This window comes from Lutzomyia longipalpis, chromosome 4, assembly GCF_024334085.1.
Source record: "Lutzomyia longipalpis isolate SR_M1_2022 chromosome 4, ASM2433408v1".
Classification (NCBI taxonomy): domain Eukaryota; kingdom Metazoa; phylum Arthropoda; class Insecta; order Diptera; family Psychodidae; genus Lutzomyia; species Lutzomyia longipalpis.
The window spans coordinates 2,836,927-2,857,151 of record NC_074710.1 but is presented as its reverse complement, the minus strand read 5'-3'; the positions used below and the strand labels follow the sequence as shown (position 1 = coordinate 2,857,151).

General features: G+C 34.5%; 4 protein-coding genes across 4 annotated transcripts in view; all 4 read left to right on the top strand.

Moving 5' to 3' along the window:
- Window positions 1–9,201, top strand: part of LOC129795564 (protein cortex) — a 66,825-nt gene extending 57,624 nt beyond the window's left edge. The window contains exons 2-5 of the mRNA XM_055836957.1: window positions 5,912–6,028; window positions 6,463–7,064; window positions 7,785–8,197; window positions 8,270–9,201. Coding sequence (XP_055692932.1) covers window positions 5,912–6,028; window positions 6,463–7,064; window positions 7,785–8,197; window positions 8,270–8,541 — 1,404 coding nt within the window. The 3' untranslated portion in view covers window positions 8,542–9,201. The remainder of the gene's footprint in view (window positions 1–5,911; window positions 6,029–6,462; window positions 7,065–7,784; window positions 8,198–8,269) is intronic.
- The window catches only part of LOC129795447 (mediator of RNA polymerase II transcription subunit 1), a 1,235,552-nt gene that overhangs the window by 518,730 nt on the left and 696,597 nt on the right, over window positions 1–20,225 (top strand). The gene's annotated exons all lie outside the window — the stretch shown is intronic.
- On the top strand, window positions 10,539–17,975 carry LOC129794429 (heparan sulfate glucosamine 3-O-sulfotransferase 5-like). The gene is made up of 7 exons (XM_055835180.1): window positions 10,539–10,583; window positions 15,068–15,283; window positions 15,471–15,640; window positions 15,994–16,887; window positions 16,949–17,215; window positions 17,298–17,455; window positions 17,520–17,975. Exons 1-4 carry the CDS (start codon window positions 10,539–10,541, stop codon window positions 16,409–16,411), a joined length of 849 nt encoding a protein of 282 aa, XP_055691155.1. The 3' UTR covers window positions 16,412–16,887; window positions 16,949–17,215; window positions 17,298–17,455; window positions 17,520–17,975.
- Window positions 16,958–17,937, top strand: LOC129794428 (heparan sulfate glucosamine 3-O-sulfotransferase 5-like). Its single transcript, XM_055835179.1, has 4 exons — window positions 16,958–17,215; window positions 17,298–17,400; window positions 17,446–17,455; window positions 17,520–17,937. The coding sequence occupies exons 1-4, from the start codon at window positions 16,958–16,960 to the stop codon at window positions 17,935–17,937; spliced, it is 789 nt and encodes a 262-aa protein (XP_055691154.1).

The window sequence follows — 20,225 nt, the reverse complement described above, 5'->3', positions numbered from 1 at the left end:
ACCTTTAACCAAAAAATAATTAAAATTGAATCAGAAATTGTTAGAAAGGTTAACATAACAAAAAAGGTAGGGGTACCTACCTGTAGTTTTCTCAATCCTAATTCTTTCTTCATTTGTATCAACAATTCCTGTGTACATTGCATTCCACCTGTTATAGCAATTAAATTTTTAATATCTAATTTAATTTCTCTTTGCTTTGATACTAATTCCATGAACAATTTTGGCATTCCGAAAATTATTTCACATTTCTCTTTCCAAATTGCATTTAGAATTTTCCCAGAATCACATATATAATTGGGAACAACGACCGTTGAGTTATTGCAAAGAGCTCCTATTATTGCCACTAATGCATACATGTGACAAAAAGATAAGGGTACGCATGCCGTAGTATTAATTAATTCAAATTTTCTCATTTGAAAAGATAAATTTAAGACCGAAAGGTGTTTATGTAGGACCATTTTTGGGCTGCCAGTGAAACCTGAAGTCATCTGAATGTTACATCCACTATCTGGACTAATTTTCTCCTGTTCACTTTGTATTTTATTTATTTGATGAAACGTTGGCATAGATAGAACGTCGCTGAGTCGAAGAGTTCCTCTAAAATTTTTGCAAAAATTTATTTGAAATAAACTGTTAGAAAATTCAAAATATATAAAACTTTAAACTTACAGGTAGTCCTTTTCTGAATCAATGATGATGGTAGAAAGGAAAGGCAATTTTTTGCATTGAATCTTCCTGGAATTGCACGACCCCAATTCGGGAAGAATTTCCAAGAACTGATCATAATATTTCTTCGAACCAAAACTTTCTGATGCTACCACGACTTTTGCAGCTACTCTATTCAAGCACTCCTCAATCTCATGTGGTTTAAAGGTAGGATTGAGAGATATGGAAATAAGACCTGCTCTTGCAGCAGCAAACATAGTGATGGGCCATGTTGATACGTTTGGCATAAGAAGAGCCACACGGTCACCTTTAGTCAATCCAAGGCATTGAAATCCTGCTGCTAGACGATCAGCTTCTCTCAGAAGTTGGCCGTAAGTTAGTCTTTTTTTTTCGTCAACAAACACAAAAGCTTCTTTGTCGGGGTTGGCATGAGCAGAAAGACACAATTGTTGTCCAATTGTTCTGTAAACCAGAGGATTCTTTCCAACACTTTGAAAATAACTGAGTCCAGTATAAGAATTTTCCGAATTTTCCCCATTTACTTGAACACTTTTAGTTTCCTTGACTCCCATTGTGGCACGAATGACTGAAAACAACTATCTGCTTTACTTATATACTCATATAAATCCTTTAACTTTGGCCTCATTCATTCATATTATTATGCTTTAATTGTGTTTCTTTTAGACGTAGCTTTTGTTTACTGACCAAAATTAAATGTCGTGAAATGGACTTCAATCCTGCTATTAGCACAAATTACGGTGGCGAGAAAACGCTAATGGATAACTATAGTAAAGGGACGATCGTAGGCGATTGCGAAACTTTGGCCTTGAATAAAAATTAATTAGCCGAGATTGAGACCGAAAATCCGTCTTTTAATAAAAAGCTAGTAGATAAAGATTTCCGACTACATATAAGATATCCAATTATAAGGTCAAATTCACCCCCATTCCACCATCCGCCTTTTTAAAATTTCCACTATTAACTATAGAATACGGCCCACTTTTTATTGGTCTACTTTTTTATAAACTTTTTTATAGAATATTTTATGACTTGTTATTGTTTGTAAAGATACTTTGTATATTTTGTTAGAATAGTAAATTGAGTAATAACGAAAGAATTGACCTTTGGAATACGTTAAGTCGACGTTAAGTTGTATTCCGAGGTTCAAGAGCTTTAGAGATAATATAAAATTTTTTTTATTAATCCAGATTTACGCATTGTGCTATTAGTGCAGAGAGCAAAAAATAGAAAATCTTCATAAAAGTAATTCAATGCAATTGTCTCACACTGTGGCTCTCTTCTTTGTGATCCATTTAATTCCAGAGTACTCTGACGTATCTCGAAGGTGTACTGGTGGTCAGTTGTTGGTAGCAAAAGCCTCATCATCGAATTCTTCTTCATCTTCCCACCTTATAATTCCCATTTTCCTTTTCTCCCATTCGCCCAACTTTGCTATTTTCTCCTACATTGTGCGCGCTCCAGCAGATAAATAGTAATTGTGCGCATTTTATATTGTTTCGCAATATTATTAGCAGCACAAGCGCGGGGAGCACGTGAAATTGAGATCCTCTTTGGGCACCTCTTTGGGTCGTCATCACCCCGCATCGTCCCACCGCTCGCGATATGCGCCGCGAACAGCATCCAGCATAACAACATACATACAATATGTACATTCAACAACTCCCTCAAGAACATTGAATTTTCTCTCCCTTCCCTAATCTTTCTTCCCTATGGTTTTTGCAATGAAAAGGGGCCCCCAATGAGAAATGTTACAACAAAATATCGATCAAAAGATCGGCGCGTGCTGCAAGTCGTGATCCCGAGTTCTCTCTTTCATGCATTTCTTCTTTTTAACCTTCTTCATCTCTTTATGCTACTCTCAGTTACCTTTTTTTTCTCCTCCACATCATCGTATAACACAACCTAATATCGTTTCTTGCAATTTCACCTCCCATCTCACCTCTGTACCCACCTCAACCACGCGCGGCACTTTTTTGCTGCTCCCCATTTTGCCCCATGGAGAAATTTAATAAACCTCTCACAGATTAATATAATCATTAAACGCAAATGGAAATGAAAAATTACTTTTATATCTTTTACTGCTAATTAATTCACTTTTTTGAGGTATTATATACAAAATTGACACTCTCTCGCAACCTGTAAGATACAAAAGTGATAAATCAAACACAGGAAAGAGATGTTCAGGCCATGCTGTGGCTAATGGGTGCAAAAAAAAACAACGCACAAGCAATGAGACATTGACTCCTAGGAAATATGTATGTATCACATTGGCATTAATTGTCCATGTGGTGCGAGCATTAAGATAGAAATAAGTGCCTGCATTTTCCATTTAATCGTTAATGACATATCAATAACCAATGCAATGCGACATATTCGCAATATTTTTGCAACATCCATCGCTATGGTGAACCTCTTTGCTCATACCACGATGCAACGGCACCTGATTATACCTATACAATGTTGAATAAATTTTACACTTCAATCTAATCAAATCCATCAGGAGTATACCTTGACACAACCAACTGGAGTAGGTGGATTAGCAAACCAAACAGTGTTGTAAATGAGAAAAAAAAACCAGCTATATGGAGTCTTATGTGGTATGCTTTAGTATAGTGAAGCCAAGAGTGGAGATGATACAAGAATTCGATAAGCTTCTTTAATATAGAGTTTCTTTAAGGAAATTCCGATTCCTCAAGTCCGATTAGGTTTAGATTAATCAGGTTAATAAGGGCCTAATTAAGAGCAGGTTTCTCCAAGTTTGCTTTTTCACTGCACTTTTTTTGCTTTCAATGATACCTACAATTCCACAATTTAAACAAATAAACTAAACATTACGTATGATATATAGGAAGGTTTTGTGGAAAAAAAATGTTGTCCAAGTATGGATGTTGCTTTTCTTAAGAGAAAAACTTAAACTTCATCATTCTTAACGTTGGTAAAATGTTAAATTATAATAAAGTATTGGATTATATCAATTATATTTCTCCTTTTATTTTGTTAAAAATAAATAAATTGGAATAAATAATAGAATATATACCTACAATCTATATATATAAATAAGAAAATTCATTTAAAAAACAAAGATAAAATCCTCTTCATGAATTCCCTTTGTAAAATACAGTAAAACTCCGATTTAACTCTTTGACAGTATTTTTTGTTAAATCTTACAATTTATTTTAAATTTAAAACTGTTAAATTAAAAACATTAAAAAAAACAAAAGCTTCTTACGTTAATTTCGCAAATTCTACCATAGAATCGTTCGACAAAAGAGTCAGAATTTATTAAAGAAGAAAACCATTGGTAAATGAGTACAATTTTCAGCAATATTTGGTGAAAGGTGGTAATGGTGGTACAAAGGACAATTACCAAGATCTTACGTATTGGTATGAAATTAGCAATCGTTAATAAAATATTGTTGGCACATATAACCAAATATTTCTTTAAAAAAATGAATGAAATTTTACTTATTGGTAAAATTTGATATTTATTATACTAATGAAGGTACTTACTTTTACCACGTGGTAAAGTCAATTTCCTCGTAAAATATGTAAATAAACTATTAAATGACTCACAACCCTTTTTTTTAATTCATGTAGTTTTCTTAGGTTTTTTTTTTGCAAAAATCTGTTATCTTTATCTTAAAATAAAACGTTAAACATTTTTATAAAAATTTACCAATTTAGCAACTCTTCAGGATGTTTACGATCATAGTAATTGCTCTTTAGTTCCAAAATTACTAGTAATATGACTACAATTTTTTTTAAATTTAACGCTTATTTAACAAAGCCTAATTACAATTTTACCAAAATTTACAAAAAAAAAGAAATGAAACTCTTACCAAAAAAAAATCTTAAAGATAAATACGTAAAAATTATCATTAACTATGAAATTATATATTTATGGTAGCTGTGGAACTATCCCGAACACCGTTATGTTGATCTCACTTAGCTGATAGAGATACCAAATTAATTTTAATAAATTTCCCAAGAGATCCTTTGAAAGATCTTCACCTCTACCACACACCTGACTTGTATCTAATGATCTTTCAGTGCGAAAATTATTAATAATCATCCTTAAATCAAGTGAGGTGAGTGATTTTCTTTCTTAAGAAATCTTCCCACTCTGATTCCATTTTGTACTTTAGCCATATATTGCACTGCCCCGTGGCTCTAAAGTATTCGGTAGGAGTTGATGCAAAATGGGTATATATAGCATGGTGGGCATGGGAAGCAAGACGTGGTGGAGCTGCACTGATAGATTTTCCAAATGGCCAAGTGTGTAAATGTGATGAGGAGTAAGAAGTGCCAATAGAAGTAATTTATTTCATCATTATGAGAAGTTTGCTTATCTGACGACCTATTAGTGGACTTTCTGGCTCAGGTCGACTTGTCTCGTGTCGACTCTTTTGCACCGCAATACTTCCCAACTATATATCATAAAGATACAAACTTACATACATACCTTTAGTATACTGGTTCTATATATTGGGCAATTTCATTTTAAATGAGAGATATTCTTTTGAACAAAACTTGTCATAATAGCCAATGATGGCCGGGGTGCCGTGTGCGCATTGCCTATATTTATTGGACAAATATGATTAATCGCTGAGCTTTATCCTCACATATAGCATGGGTAAAATGGGGCCGCAAGGAACGTACATACATATTATGCTCTGGGGAGAAATTATGATCTTTCGATACTCCTCGTTGATAGTGGGACCTCTCTGTTTGAGAGTCCACACACTGCGCGACTTTATTCGCAATTTGCAATTTACACTGGGGAACGCATTATGTGTGTATGTAATGTATGTATAAAAATATCGATTATTCTACTGGATGGACTGAATTATTTACCTAATATGAAGTACACACAACTCGTGCAGAGGTACCATTAACAACGCAACCACACTGGCCACCGCACTGTCTCCTCTGGTCACTCTCTCCCAACACTTCTTCACGTGCATTGAGCCGATCGACCCACAGATCATCTGCACCCAAGACGCACAATTTCTGCGTGCTGTAAATTGCAAAAGAAAATGATTTATATTTTAATCTGCACGTTACGCTGTAATTACAATAAGAATTACTAATTTATTCCATACCATATATCAATGCGCACCAAACTCCTTCGCATGATCGGTTTACATGACTTTTTGTCTTGTCGCACGGGGGATGGGGCCATGCTGTCTGCATGTTTCTAATGTTTTATTCTCATACCATACAGATCGAGAAATCATCCAGTTTTGCTCCTCTGGGATACGGAGATCGTTTTATACCACGAAGATACAGCAAGAATACCCTAGGTGTACCAACAGAAGCAGAACTAAATGATATTCTAATGGTTAGTTAACAAAAAATTTAATTATTTTAAACGAAAAGCTAAAAAAAAAGTTCATTTATTAACCTCGATTTGCACGTTTTATTTAGTACGCTTAAAAAATTTTATTTATTGACTTTGAGTGAAGAAATATTGCAAAAAATATTTTTTAAATTGAAAGAAATCAGTTAAAAGACGAATTTAAGGACTTCCTGTAGAAAATTCCAGTAATTTTGTTTTAGAATAGGCTTTTTTTTAGTTAATTTTGACGTCAATTTTGTAAAAAATAAAAATTGAACATATCTGGATTAAAATTACAGTGGAGCTCCGCAGTATTACTTTAAAATGAAACAAATTGTTCCATTGAACGAACAAACTAAACGTTTTAATACAAAATCATCAAAGAACTTATCTAATTTTTCTTTTGGTTTTTCAATGAATTTTCTTTTTGTTACCAGAGCCATAAGAATACCTCCTGGAAACGCCTCAATTTTGCAACTGTTTTCAGTAATTTGTTTGACATTGAGAGCAAAAAGGATAGACCAACGTGGTCACACAGTCGGATTCTATCCTTCAAGGATGATATAGCAAAACACTTCTCAGATATGTCCTATCAATTCTACTGGGCTCCTGAATTTAGCTACGTCCTCACACCAAAATGGTACAAAAACCTCGATTGGCCATGTGTGCCACGTAGCAAGTCGCTAAGCTTCATGGAGACAGTTCACAGTATTAATGGTTTACACAAGTCCGGCAAGAAGAAGCTAATTGTGTGGACGGCAACCAATAAGATTGTAGCCTTTGTTCGTCCTGAGATAATTACATGGACACCAGGTTCCTCAAATCTCATGGTCTACTCATTAGACCTCATCACGGCGTTGGCATTTGACAGAAAAGGGATCTACATGGCAGCCGGTGGAAAGCTAGCTCAGGACACTGTGTTGGAAATTTGGAAATCAAAGAAGTTGAATATCGATCTGAAGAGTCTCATCCGAATGAAGGATCGTTCTGATGACATTCGCTGTCTAGTCTGGAGTGAGGATGGGCATGATATTGTGTGGTGAGTTTAATCTTAAATCGGGCTTAAACTTTGTGTGAGCGATGAATTGAGCAAGACAAAAAGAATGAGCTAAAAACAAATATATTTAACGAAGAATAAGATTAAATTGAAATAATTACAAAAATAAATCTTCTCAACAATTCATTTACGTTTCTACTGCGAGTCATCACTGTAAAATATTTTATCTTTTCAAAATGCAATTTTATTTCTCATAAACTAAAGTTTTAATCCATAATAAGTACGTCCACCAGGTACCAATTATTCCAATTATAACATCAAATAATAAACATAGAAATCTTAGCAGAACACATTGAAATTCCTACCACACTTTGTATTTGAAAAAAACCGTCAAGTAATTTACTGAGATATTTACTTGGATATTTATGAATCCTCTACATGTCTTGCATTGCAATTTTAATTTAAAATCATTCCTTTTTTCTCAGCATTCGCATAAATTTGATGAATTTTTCACCAAGAACATCAATGCTCCATGTTATTAGTTATTTAACGACCTCATTGCCCTTTTTTTTGCTCCCATCTTGTGGAGCCGTTGAAACTTCTTTTCGCACAATACACAATTTTCGCATTTAAATAATTATAAATTCCCCGCGTGCACCTGAATGCCAAACACTCTGAGAATTTCATTGAGCAATTAACAGAGGCACTAATTAGGGTTTTTGTTTCTTGGTTTATTTCTTTCAAATCCTTCGTCCGCATCAGTGGCCAAAAATCGGGTTCTTTGACAATTCATCATGCTAGGGATTTATCATCACCATGCTTGGTGCTTTCTACGCGTCATACCCATGCAATTTGCGACATAAAATTCTCCGTGGACTACAAACTCTTTGCCGTTACGGATGAATCGGGGATGGTGACGGTGTGGAAGTGGATGTTCAATTATCACCTGTTTAAGCTCAATAGCCCATGGAATACAGCCATCTTCATTGATTGGCATCCCTGGTGCCCCACGGAATTCGTCATTGCATCCCAAGCACCGGCGTCCATTGGGATTGTTAATACGGTTGAGAAGAACGTCGTTGGATGGTATAAGCGATGCGACAACAAGTGCCGCATTGATGCTATCACCTTCAACAAATTGTCCGGGGAATTGGTTGTGGCCTACCAACGACAGAGTGAGTAGTAAAAATTTGAATTTCCCACCTTTTTTTCATAACCAGCTTCACGCATTCTATCCTCCCGCTCAGGTGGACCAAACAACACGATGGAAACGGAAATTGTGGTGCTGGCATCCCTGGAGCACGTTTCGGATGTTCTGCGGAAGAATAAAATGAACAGAATCTACCACATGATGTGGAGTCCCGATGGAAAGAGACTCGCAACAGCTGGATCCCTCGATGATCTTACTCTGTGGAACTTTTTTGGCCGGTCCGAAGTTGCTATGCAGAAATGTGCAAAAAAGCACAAAGTGAACAAACAACCAACATCCGAATTGTCACGGCTCGCAATGATCCGCTGACATCCCACAATCAAGTCTCACTTCCTACCCACCCACATGCAAAAATTCCCAATTTATTCATCGCGCGCCCCCCAAATAGTCATTCATAATGGCGGTTCCTGAAGCAATATAAATTATTAATGATTATTACAGCATTTTTCTAACATCGCGCGCGTGCACTTTGTCCTCATTGTCTGTCATCATCATCTCTTTCGCATGGAACAATGACAATTTGCATAAAGTGATATTCTTCACAAATTTATTTATAAGTTCCCTCCTTTCCTCCCCGTTCCGAATTAAATATTCAACTATGCTATATATGTATGTAATGTAGGTCTATTTTTATAAATTCAATTGAGAGTCATTCCCATATACGAAGTAATTGTGTTTCATTCAGGGAGGTGCGATGAGCGCAAGAAGACGATGAAGAATATGCAAGAAGTTTGGGATGCAAATGAACTTTGCGGTATGAGCGATTTGTCTTAAAAAAAAAGAAACTACTATTTAAAAAAATCTTCATTAAACAAATGAGATTGTTCTTTCTTCAGAATTTTCAAAATATTAAAAACGAATATTCAGATTATTTGAAAATAATCAAAATATTCATAGTTCGAAAAACGGTACCTCTGAGTTTTCAGTTGAAGTGGAAAAAGAGGAATAATAAACCTTCTTTAATTCTTTTTTCTATGTTTTATTTATCATTTAAGGAGTCTAATTGAAAAATTCTGTAAATTGTAAAAACTCCTTTATAATTATAAAGAAATATACATAGTTTGAGGGCCTGAAGAAGAAAGAAAACACCCTCGAAAAGTTCCGAAATAGAATAATATAAATAAATTCTTATTTCTTCTACAAAAAATATTAACAATATTTTCAAAAAAAAATATTTTTTTTACTTAAAAGAGGCATTTTCTGCATTTTCTTAATGCTCTTCAAGACCTTAGATCTTATAACGATGCCGAGCTGCAAAATTCCCCCAAAAAGAGCGGGAAGAGTCATTCTTGCTGATCAATTGGTGATCTTTTAGGAGAGGAATAGAATAGACTTCTTGTGATAGAAACCATACAAGACGAATAAGAAGAGTGGAACAATAAAAAGAGATTATTGTTGGGATGAGAACACACACCGCCCACGCTTTGGGCTCACTTTCTGGTCACGAAATTGACCGTCTTCTTTGTTCCCTTTGGATTCCACATTCCTCCGTCTGCGCAGCTGCAACAGGTGGAATGACTTTTTCCTTCCCATTTAATCGGCTGATTTTTCTCACTATTATTGTGTGGAGCTTCACAAATGCACTGAGGATCTGGGAATTTGCGTACCGCAGAGGTGATGAGATTTATGTGAATGTAGTGGAGCTTTCCCATGCATTGTGAGGGCATTCCATTTCCTAAAATCGCGATTAAAAACTTTGGTGGAAAATGCACGACATTTGGGTTTTGTTGGCGGCGGCAGCGGTGGTGGTGAAGAATTCGTTTTATGCGAAGAACGTTAAAAAAAAAAGTAAATAAATTCCCCGAATGAAGAGCAAAGTTAGTCAATGCATTAGAATACCTTTTTGCAAGAGGTCTGGATGTGTTGTGTGTATGGGGAAAAAGTGAGAAAATAGTGCTGGAGAACATGGTCTTTGGAGCCAAAGATGGTGAGACATGTTGGTTGTTTAGGCCTTTTCTGGGTTTATACTTCATCGCACATTAGGTCTTTTGCGCAATGAGCTTCGCAATGGGCACGGGAACATATGTTAGGATCGCGAGGAATTCCACTCCAGCAGCCAGCAGGAAGAGGTGCCACACGAGAGACGGAGGGATACCATTGAGGAGCTCTTGCTAAAGCCGAAGCTACATACATACATAGCATTCAACTGCAGCAATGGGGTGATTAGGCACAAGTGGAGAGGAGAGAAAAAAAAACGGCTAATTCAACACGAGCGAAAATCCTCACGAGGATAGGCCATAATTCAATTTATAGCCTATATATGTTGAAGGAAGAGGGAACTTGCTCTCGGCGCAGTGCCCCGAACAATGTGCATGGGCTACGGGGGTTGCGCAGCACGGAAGAAAATGCAGGTAAAAATTGCAAATGCATTAGGAGATGTGGACAGAGATGATTAATAACGGCGACAACAATTGTCAAGGTACTGCGAAGACACGGCGAAATCGCAGCCCCGGTAGATGATGATGAATATTTATGGAAGTGTTCTTGCATTGCTGGAGCAGTGTAATTAGTGGCCTTTTGTTCATTTTCTCCTTCTTCCAATCGCACAGCGACAGATAATCAATTTAATTCAATTTGTGCACACACCGGTGCAGAGAGAAAGGAGGCAATCACGAGACAGCAATCCCGCGCTTCAGATGTGGCCAATCTTTTCCTCTATACATGTTACTTTAACTTTTGCGCATATTCATGACATTCCACGGAATTTTCAATGAGGTTGGTGCACCTACAGGGAGCATGATGGGGAACTTAAGAGAAAAAAACAACAAGTCAGTCCCATCCTCCGGGGATGACAATTTGCTGTCGCGACAATTAAGAGAGCAATTACAGATACATAAAATTTCAATTGATTCACTGAGCAATTATAAATTTTTATGTGATTTTGGAGCATAAAGAAAACTTTGCAAAGAAATAATTGGTGAATCAACATTAAACTCCTCATAGGGTTTAATTGCTTTTCTACATCCAAAGACTTCCTCTGGACACTTTATACCTACTTCTCTCGATTATATGCTGCAAATTTAACCTAATTCAAAAAGGAAATGATAGTTAAAGCTTCGCAAAGTTTATTATTCTTAACTCTCTCGCTCTCTCTCTAAAAGAAAGCTCTAAAGTAGAAAATCAGGAAGTCGAAAGGTGACAAAAAACCTTTTCCAGGCTTAAATTATCATCAATATTAGAAATAAATGTTTGAAAAGAAGCATTACATAAAAAAAGAAATGTCAAACGTTAGAGAAGTAACGTCAAACTCTTGAAAGAAACATTACAAAAAAATCAAACTTTAGAAAGTATTGCAGAGTTTTAAATACACATGTACATAAAAGAATCGTCAAAGCATAGATCAAACCTTATATGAAAATAAAACATTAGAAAAAAAGAATAGGAATTAAGACAATCTTTAGATATACCCGAAAAAATAAAAAAGACCAAGTCTTGAAAATTCGTTTTTTAATCAAAAACGTTAGTAAATTAATGACAAACGTATAAAAGAATCACGTTAACGGTTAGAAATAGAATATAAATAATAAATCAGAAAAATGGATCAAGCAAAACTAGAAAAATATAACAAAAGGATCAAAAACATTAGACATTTGATTGAGAAATTCAAACGTTAAAAAACGTCAAATGGTCATAAAAACTACTCATTCGAATTTAATAGCCATTAATATAATTTACAAGAATTTTGTTTTTTTTTTAACTTTGAGTTCTATAAGGGTTCTAAGTCCCTTTCTACTTTGATTTTTAGTTTTTTCTTTAAATTAAGGAGATACTAAACTAAAATTTATTGTTTTCTAATAATAAAAACCATTATTAAAAAAATTAGCTTGTAAGACTTTTAGATGAGTATTAAAAATTAACAATGAAAAAATTTATAACGTTATGGCTTTTTTTTATATACAGTCAGGTATTGGTTAACGTCGCATGGGATATACTCTTTCCACCCATTAATAATAATGAGTGGAAAGAGTATATCCCATGCAACGTTAATCAATACCTGACTGTAATGTACTTTATTGCAGAACCTAAAGAAATTTTCAAATAAAATAAAATGTAACAAGACACTTTATGCTATTTTTTAATATTTCTTTATTTACAATTTTAATTAGTTTTTCTTTAAATTTTTTTTAATAGTTTTTACCAACATTAAATACTTAACAAGGGTGAACTTTAATTAGATCGCAGCTTAAAGTGAACATCCACCTGCAAAATTCTCTCACAAAAAAAAAATATTTCCAATAAAAAACCCAAAATGTTGATCATCCCTGGGAAGGTAAAAAATAAATTTGCACCGCTTCAGCATGAATTTCAACCTCCCTGTTTCTTATGTTACCGCAGGAGTGTTTATATTGAATTCTTCTTGTATGTCAAACAATCCGTCCAAGTTGGAAAATAAATCTCATTGTCGTGCGCTTACCTTCTAAATCTTCCTCAAATGGCGCACGTGTCGGTGGCGTGAGCAATGAGAATTGTTTGTTGCGCGCAATTACATGGCCATAGAAAATATGGAAGCACAAGTGCAACAAGGAGCTTTTACAAGAAGTTTTGTGACTTTCTTTAAGCATTTTTGCCTGGATGCATGGATGCGGGAAAGTGTCACATGCTTTTATTTCACCTTTCCGCATTTGTATGATTTTAATTAGGTCTCCCGCTTTCGAGCATTGTGGGACGGCGTGCTTCCTTGTGATGCTTTGGGGGCAATTAAGGAACACACAGTTGGTTATATTGTGTCGTTGTTGTTGTTGCAAAAAAAAATGAAGCCCCCTAATGCAACGTAAGGAGACTTCCTTTTGGGCTCTGTATTTGGTGTTGTGAATGGGTGTGGGCTTTGAATAACTTCTTCTCATTCTTATGGCATAATTGGACGCAATGGGAGGATTGGAATTAAAGTGGATGCGACAAGTTGTTGGCGGTGGTAAAATATCGATTCTTCTCTCTTCGCATTATATTCAATAATTGCGCACACACAAGGCACAACCCCAAACGCGGAGTACATCTTTCGTCATCAACGTCGCGGGACATTTCAAATCGTCACTTTGCGACCTGTCCACGGACTCCCGGGTAATTCAATGTTCTCTCTCCCCTCCCCCTGTATATGTATGTATGTAATATGCTCCGAATGTTGGAGAACTAAAAGAGCAACAATATAAACGGCAATACAACTGTGGGGCTCTATAACAATAAATTATTGTCAATAATCTCAAAAGAGAAGGAATTCCACATACCACCTTCCTTTCCGGATACGGCAACTTGGTGTCTGCACCAGATGCACCACTATGAGCCACACACACAACATATAGCAATATTAAGGCATCTCCTGCTCGCACAATTCTTCAACATTTTGTTCCATCTCTATGTTGCTGTGGCGATGTCTGTGCACGCGTGCAAAATCCCAAATGGAATTTCCTTCCCCGAAAATGGATTGCTGCAAGACACAGAAGGTTCCATTTGATCGAGAAATTGCGATTAAATGATTCCGCAATAAATCATTTTCCTTTTTTTTACAAAATTCCCATTACACATGAGAAAATACTAAAATTTAATTTTCAATTGTGATTTTCCAAAAGCCAATAGAAAGAAATCTCTCATCAGAGTGATGGATTAAAGATGGATACATGGTGATAAAACAGCGCAAAGAGCACCACCAAGTTTGTTTTGACGAATATGAGATCGAAGCTGTTGATGGCAGCTTGCATAATTATTTATGTCGGACGGTGGAGGCCTTTAGTGGCGAAAGATCATTTATTTCATGAAAATGATATACGAACATTGGATTTGTAGAGATTTCTCAGTTTGAATTTATAAACCAACAGTTTGTGATAGATTCTTTGGAATTTCTATCCGGTTCGCGATGGGTACAAGAAGCAGCCCAGAGCTTTATATTCGTCGACAATTGTTCGTCATAAATTAAAAAAAAAATGTTATACTTAAAATACCTTAATGCATTAGGGGAGGGCGGGGATAATAAAGTCACTTAATGGTTTGGAAAAGGCCTAAAGTATCATATTTTCTAGCTAGGTAGAACAAAATGATCTGAGAAAGAGTTATGGCAGTAAATTTCCTAAAGAAATGAGCTATACCTTTCACTTTATCTATTTGGGAAATTTGACATTTTGAGCTTTTTCTAAACCCTCAAGTGACTTTTTAACCCCACTCTCCCCTACATTTTAACGATAACAGAAAAATTAAATTCAAATTTTTTCCACATTTTATTCATTAGATTTTAAGTCGTGCAGCATATGGGGGATTTCTTTAATTTTATTATTCTCAAGCATATTTTGTAGTTTTAAAAATGAGTAGGTAATAAAATGTATGGAACATATTGATAATTTTCATTGTTACTTTAGTCCAGTTTGCAGTAGTGCATGGAAGTTATCACAATTCTTTACAATCTATACACGTTGCTCAAAAATAGTTTTGTTAAACTATTAGAAAAATTAATGAAAAATTATGGAAAATATTTCGTAAGTTTAGAGCACTTTTTCTCCTCGAACTATCTCTCTGTGAATTATTGCTTTTTAATTATTTGTTAATTTATGTTGTAGAAAATTCACAAAGTCCCTCAGATCGACTTGTTTTCTTGCAAACATTAAAGTTAGAAGCTGCAACTATAAATTAATCCTTTTAGGACTTATTTTTACAATTTTCCTTACTTGGTTTTTGTTGTACTATCCAACTTATCTCACTGTGCAGGTATGATTTTTCCAGCAAGTTATGAGTGCTTTAAAAGAAAACTGTAGGGATTTATGTAAAATACACGTTTTAGACTAACTACACAAGGAATGAGCAAGGCCATCAGATGCAAGCTAAAAGCGGCAAAATCAAACGTCTTCCACAGGCTATCATAATTGGGGTAAAGAAAGGTGGCACGAGAGCCTTGCTGCAGATGCTCTCTCTCCATCCACATATCCAAAACGCCGGCAATGAAATTCATTTCTTTGATCGAAACGAAAATTACCACAAGGGTCTCAAATGGTATCGAAAAAGGATGCCGCTTTCCTTCCCTGGGCAGATCACCATTGAGAAGACTCCAGGATATTTTGTCACTCCTGAAGTGAGTTTTTTAAATCATCTTTTTTTTTTTAATTAAAAAGGGGTGACAGAATGGAAAAGTTAAAAAAAGAAGATAAAACGTTGTAACTAAATAAGAAAAATAATTGCAACATGAAACACCTGACGATGTTTTCGCATCCCTTGGTTAGGGAAAAAATCATTCCTTTTATTTTTTTTCTTCATTAAAGGTACCTGAACGTGTTAGAGCTATGAATGCTAGTATTAAATTACTATTAATTGTTAGAGAGCCAGTCACAAGAGCAATATCAGAATACACCCAACACTTAGCCAAGGCAACACTACCCCAGGTGAAAAGTACGAAAACCGGTGGTGTTGCTCCATCACTACAGGAATATCAGTAATGTCCTCATTTTTTTCTTGCTATTTTATTTTTAACCCTTTTATTCAAATATTACCTTCAGTTTCACCAAATTTACCGTCATTTTGACTAAACTTACCGACAATTTGACCAAACTTACCTACACTTTTGCTTTTATTACCTACGCTTTTGCCAATATTACTTACACTTTTGCCAAAATTACCGCTTTTTTGTCCAAAATAACCGACACATTTACCAAATCTACTGACCGTTTTGCCAAAACTACCGACAAAAAGTATTATTCCCCTGATTATTCGAGTTTTTTTTTAAAGTGATTTTTAAAATTATTTTTATTGCCTTTTCATGGTGTATATGCATTATGAATACATTAGAACTTTCGAGGAACTGGCTCTTTTCCCCAATGGATCCATCAATGAATCGTATCGCCCATTGGTTATATCCATGTACGATTTGCACATGCACCGATGGCTGGAGGTATTTCCACGTGAGCAGATGCTGATTGTGAATGGTGATCAATTGATTGACGATCCACTGCCGCAGTTAACAAAGATCGAGACCTTCCTTGGTATTCAGCATCGAATAGAGAGAAAAAATTTCTACTTCAACACCACCAAGGGGTTCTTCTGTTTGCGCAATGATGCCAGAGATAAGTGTTTAAGGGAATCAAAAGGACGAAAGCATCCGCATGTGGATCAAGCTGTTGTAAGCAAATTGCGGCGTTTCTTTTCGGATCATAATCAAAAGTTCTACGAGTTGATTGGTGAAGACTTGGGGTGGCCTGAAGAGTAGATGGATTGCAATAATTCACGACCAACAAAACTTAAATCTATTTTCTTCATTTTTAAATGCCATAAATAAAAAAAAGCTGTGTCTGAAATAAACACAAACTTGCATGTGAACGATGTGAACATCCTTATCCACTATGCAATGCATGAGATTTCAAGTCGTGAGGCATATGGCTTATTATCTCTCATTATTTTATTTTATTAGGTATAAAGTTCATTATGTGTGTTTTTTTTACATATAAAAAAAACTTTTTTCTTTAAACTTGATATTGTGCAAGCTTTTTTTTCATTCAAGTCAACACTGCTGAAAAATTAATTACACATTTACAAAGATTTTCTAAAGAAAATTAGAAAATGTCTTGGCACAAAAATCTTTTGATTTTTAGAATATCTAAAGTGAAATTTGGTGTGTTTTTGTTCATTATTACTCTACTCTTATTGACTTTGTGGATTTGGAATAATCCCAACATTATACATCAGGTGAGAGTTTTCCTTATCAAAAGGTTCCAGATGTAGTTCACTGTATTTTGTTATTTTGTAGAGTGCATCTATGGGATCATTGGTTGGGAAAAGAGAACAACGCCTCCCCAAAGCCATTATAATTGGAGTTAAGAAGTGTGGCACATACGCATTGCGGGAGATGCTGAATCTGCATCCTATGATTGAGATTGCCGACAGAGAATTACGTTTCTTTATTTACAATGAATTCTATGCAAAAGGACTTCAGTACTACCGCGAGCAGATGCCCTTCTCCTACGCTGACCAGATAACAATTGAAAAAACTCCACGTTATTTCCTTGTATCTAAAGTTAGAAAAATTTCATTATTTTACTTTTTGAATTATTTAAAGAATTTAAAGTTTAAAAAATGTTCAATTTTTCTCACTAAAGACACCTCAGAGGATTAAAGCCATGGATCCTGACATAAAATTAATACTACTTGTTAGGGATCCGGTTACAAGGGCAATATCCGAATATGTACACCGGAGAAATAGTAAAGAAAAAAGGCTTAAAAACAATATTAATTTCTACCTTGAAGAATGGGACAGGTGAGCTGGTATTTTTTGTACTAATTACAGATTTACCTAATTGTTTTTTTTTTGAAAAATACAGAACTTTCGAAGAATTGGCCTTCTTCCCCAATGGATCAATTAATGAGTCATACGAACCGATACGAGTCTCCCAATACCATCGTTTTCTGCCTCCATGGCTTGAGGAATTTCCACGAGAACAACTAATAGTTGTTAATGGGGATGAACTTATTAAGGATCCTGTGTCGCAACTCTCAAACATTGAAACTTTTCTGGGTCTTGAGCATAAAATTACAAAGGATGATTTTTACTTTAGCACCGATAAAGGGTTCTACTGTCTACGTAAAGAAACAGGTGATGAATGCTTGAATAAGAAAAAAGGACGCAAACATCCAGACATAGATCCAGCCAATATCAGTAAACTACGACGTTTCTTTGCTGATCACAATAAAGAGTTCTATGAATTAATATCTGAAAACTTTGGATGGCCAGAAGAATAGATAACTGAATAAAATAAATTCTAAGATTAAAAAAAAAACTTATCGAATATCATTAAAGTTTCCAATCCAATGTGATTATATAACAAATTTAAAAAAAAAGTTTAATTTGAAGATAGAATACGATAAGGTCAATCTTGAGAAAAAGTTTAACAGGTTTTTAACACTTGGGGATCCGATATATCTAACCTTATTTTATCTCAGAAGGATTTTTTTTTCAAATTTTCTGACTTGTTTATTTACCTATTCCTCCTGTATTTAATGTATTATTGTGTTTCAAGCGTAGTATAGGGTTAAGTATGTGGGTATCATTTTATGTGATTTTTTATACATTTTAATTATGTACAAAAAGCAGAATGTTTCAGGTAGGTACCTATTATCATTAGTTTAGATAAGAAAACATTATTTCGTGCGCGTGGAAATTTTATAGTTCTCTTTGTTTCAAAACGTGAATTTTATTAATTTGTGTTTAAATGTACAAGCAAAAGATTAAGTGATAATAAAAGTTTATGGAAGATAAGAAAAAAAAATATTAACCGAGAAATTGATTCAGTAAATTTTCCTTTCTTCATTATCCGATTACACGACTTCATCAATCTTTATGCTCTTTAATTTTATAACTTTTGCATTAATTATATAAATTGAAGGCATTTGGAAAAATAATTAAATTCGGGAAAATCCAATGTTTTACGTTGGAGTCTACGGATGATGCAAAGAACGCGAAAGGGTTAATTTATGTCATATCAACTTCTTCAGGTCGCTGCACTATGTATCCATTAATTTACTTTGAGTTTTTTTGTTTCTTTTAATAAAAACTATAAAAAAAAAGTTCAAAAGAATTATAACAAATCCCAGGAAATTCATGAAATTTGGAGACACAAATACAGTCTTTGTACCTAATCATTTTTAATCATTTCTTACAATTTCATTAAACACAAAGCAATGTAATTCTGATTATTTGAAAATGAAATATCTTCACTTTCAATGAATGGTATTTTCTTTATAATCCTCATACCATGATTTTCAACAATCTTCGTTGAATATTCCGATGAAGCGCTCGCAAAAATCAATGATGGAACTTTTCCTCTGTGCTTTTCATCTATTGTATCAGGATAATTTCCACGTGATATGTTTTTAGCAATTTCAATTGAAGATCCAATAAGTATGTTGGCAATTTTCTTACGTCGAAACTCCGTGAGTGTCGTTAAGTTGAATAATTCAAAGAAATGCTCACACTTGTGCTCCTCAAAGAGATTAACTTCCTTTTCAATGACAGCTTTGGAAATTAGGTAATTTCGCAAATTTTCATCTTTATACTTTTTCAGGCACTTTTCAAAGTACATTGGCTCCCCTAGTTGCGGAAGAGATTGCATTATACTGGCACAGAATCCAATAACTTTCTTTGTTGGCAAATGCCGTGCAACTACGGTTAATCCATCGTTTAATACACCACAAAAGAACTCTTCATACTCCATGCGAGAAGATGGTTTATCCAAATTGAACATCTTGGATGTCTTTGAATCCTTTAAGTATGCTTCTCTTATTACGTTTAGAACATCCTCTTGATCTGTCTCTGAATTGTAGTTCTGAATTGTAAAATAATCCATGAAGAGAGGCACTTCAACTGCTTGCCGTTGAATGTGAGATAAATTTCTAAAATATATCCTCGATGGAAGTAAATTTTCACAAAAACTTTTGATGATTTTCCTTTGAAACATCCTTGAGAGTGGTTTGAAAACTTATAAAAGCAAATTACAATTTGTAAATTTCTTTACTAGAACCACTCTAGAACAACCTGCACGACTAATCATCAAAGCTTTTGTGCTTCATCTTAAATAGCAGGATTAATTAAATAGAAATGCTTAAATAGATGGTGAAAAAAAATTTTATATTCTTTAATTTAGTGGAAAAGTTGTAAATTTTATAATGCTGATGAGTAAAAACAAACACGCTCCGCGAATATATCCCGATTTATTTCATTTTTTTTTTTCAAAGTTTTTTTTTTCAACTTTTAATTTACTGACAATTAAAAACTCTTCCGCTACGCTATATTGTATCGTAGAAAAGAACTTTATACCTATTTAGGTTATTTAAAAAAAAATACATTCAAAAGTTTAATCCATATTTATATATTTTTAAATCCTATTTAATGGAATAAAGATTAATGAATAACAAGTATTATGATCCTATTAGTTAGTTGAAAAAGAAAGAAAAGAAGAATCTAAATTAATCCAAACTTAGATAAAACTAGGTTTAATAATATTTTACCTGAAAAAAATTGGAAAATATTT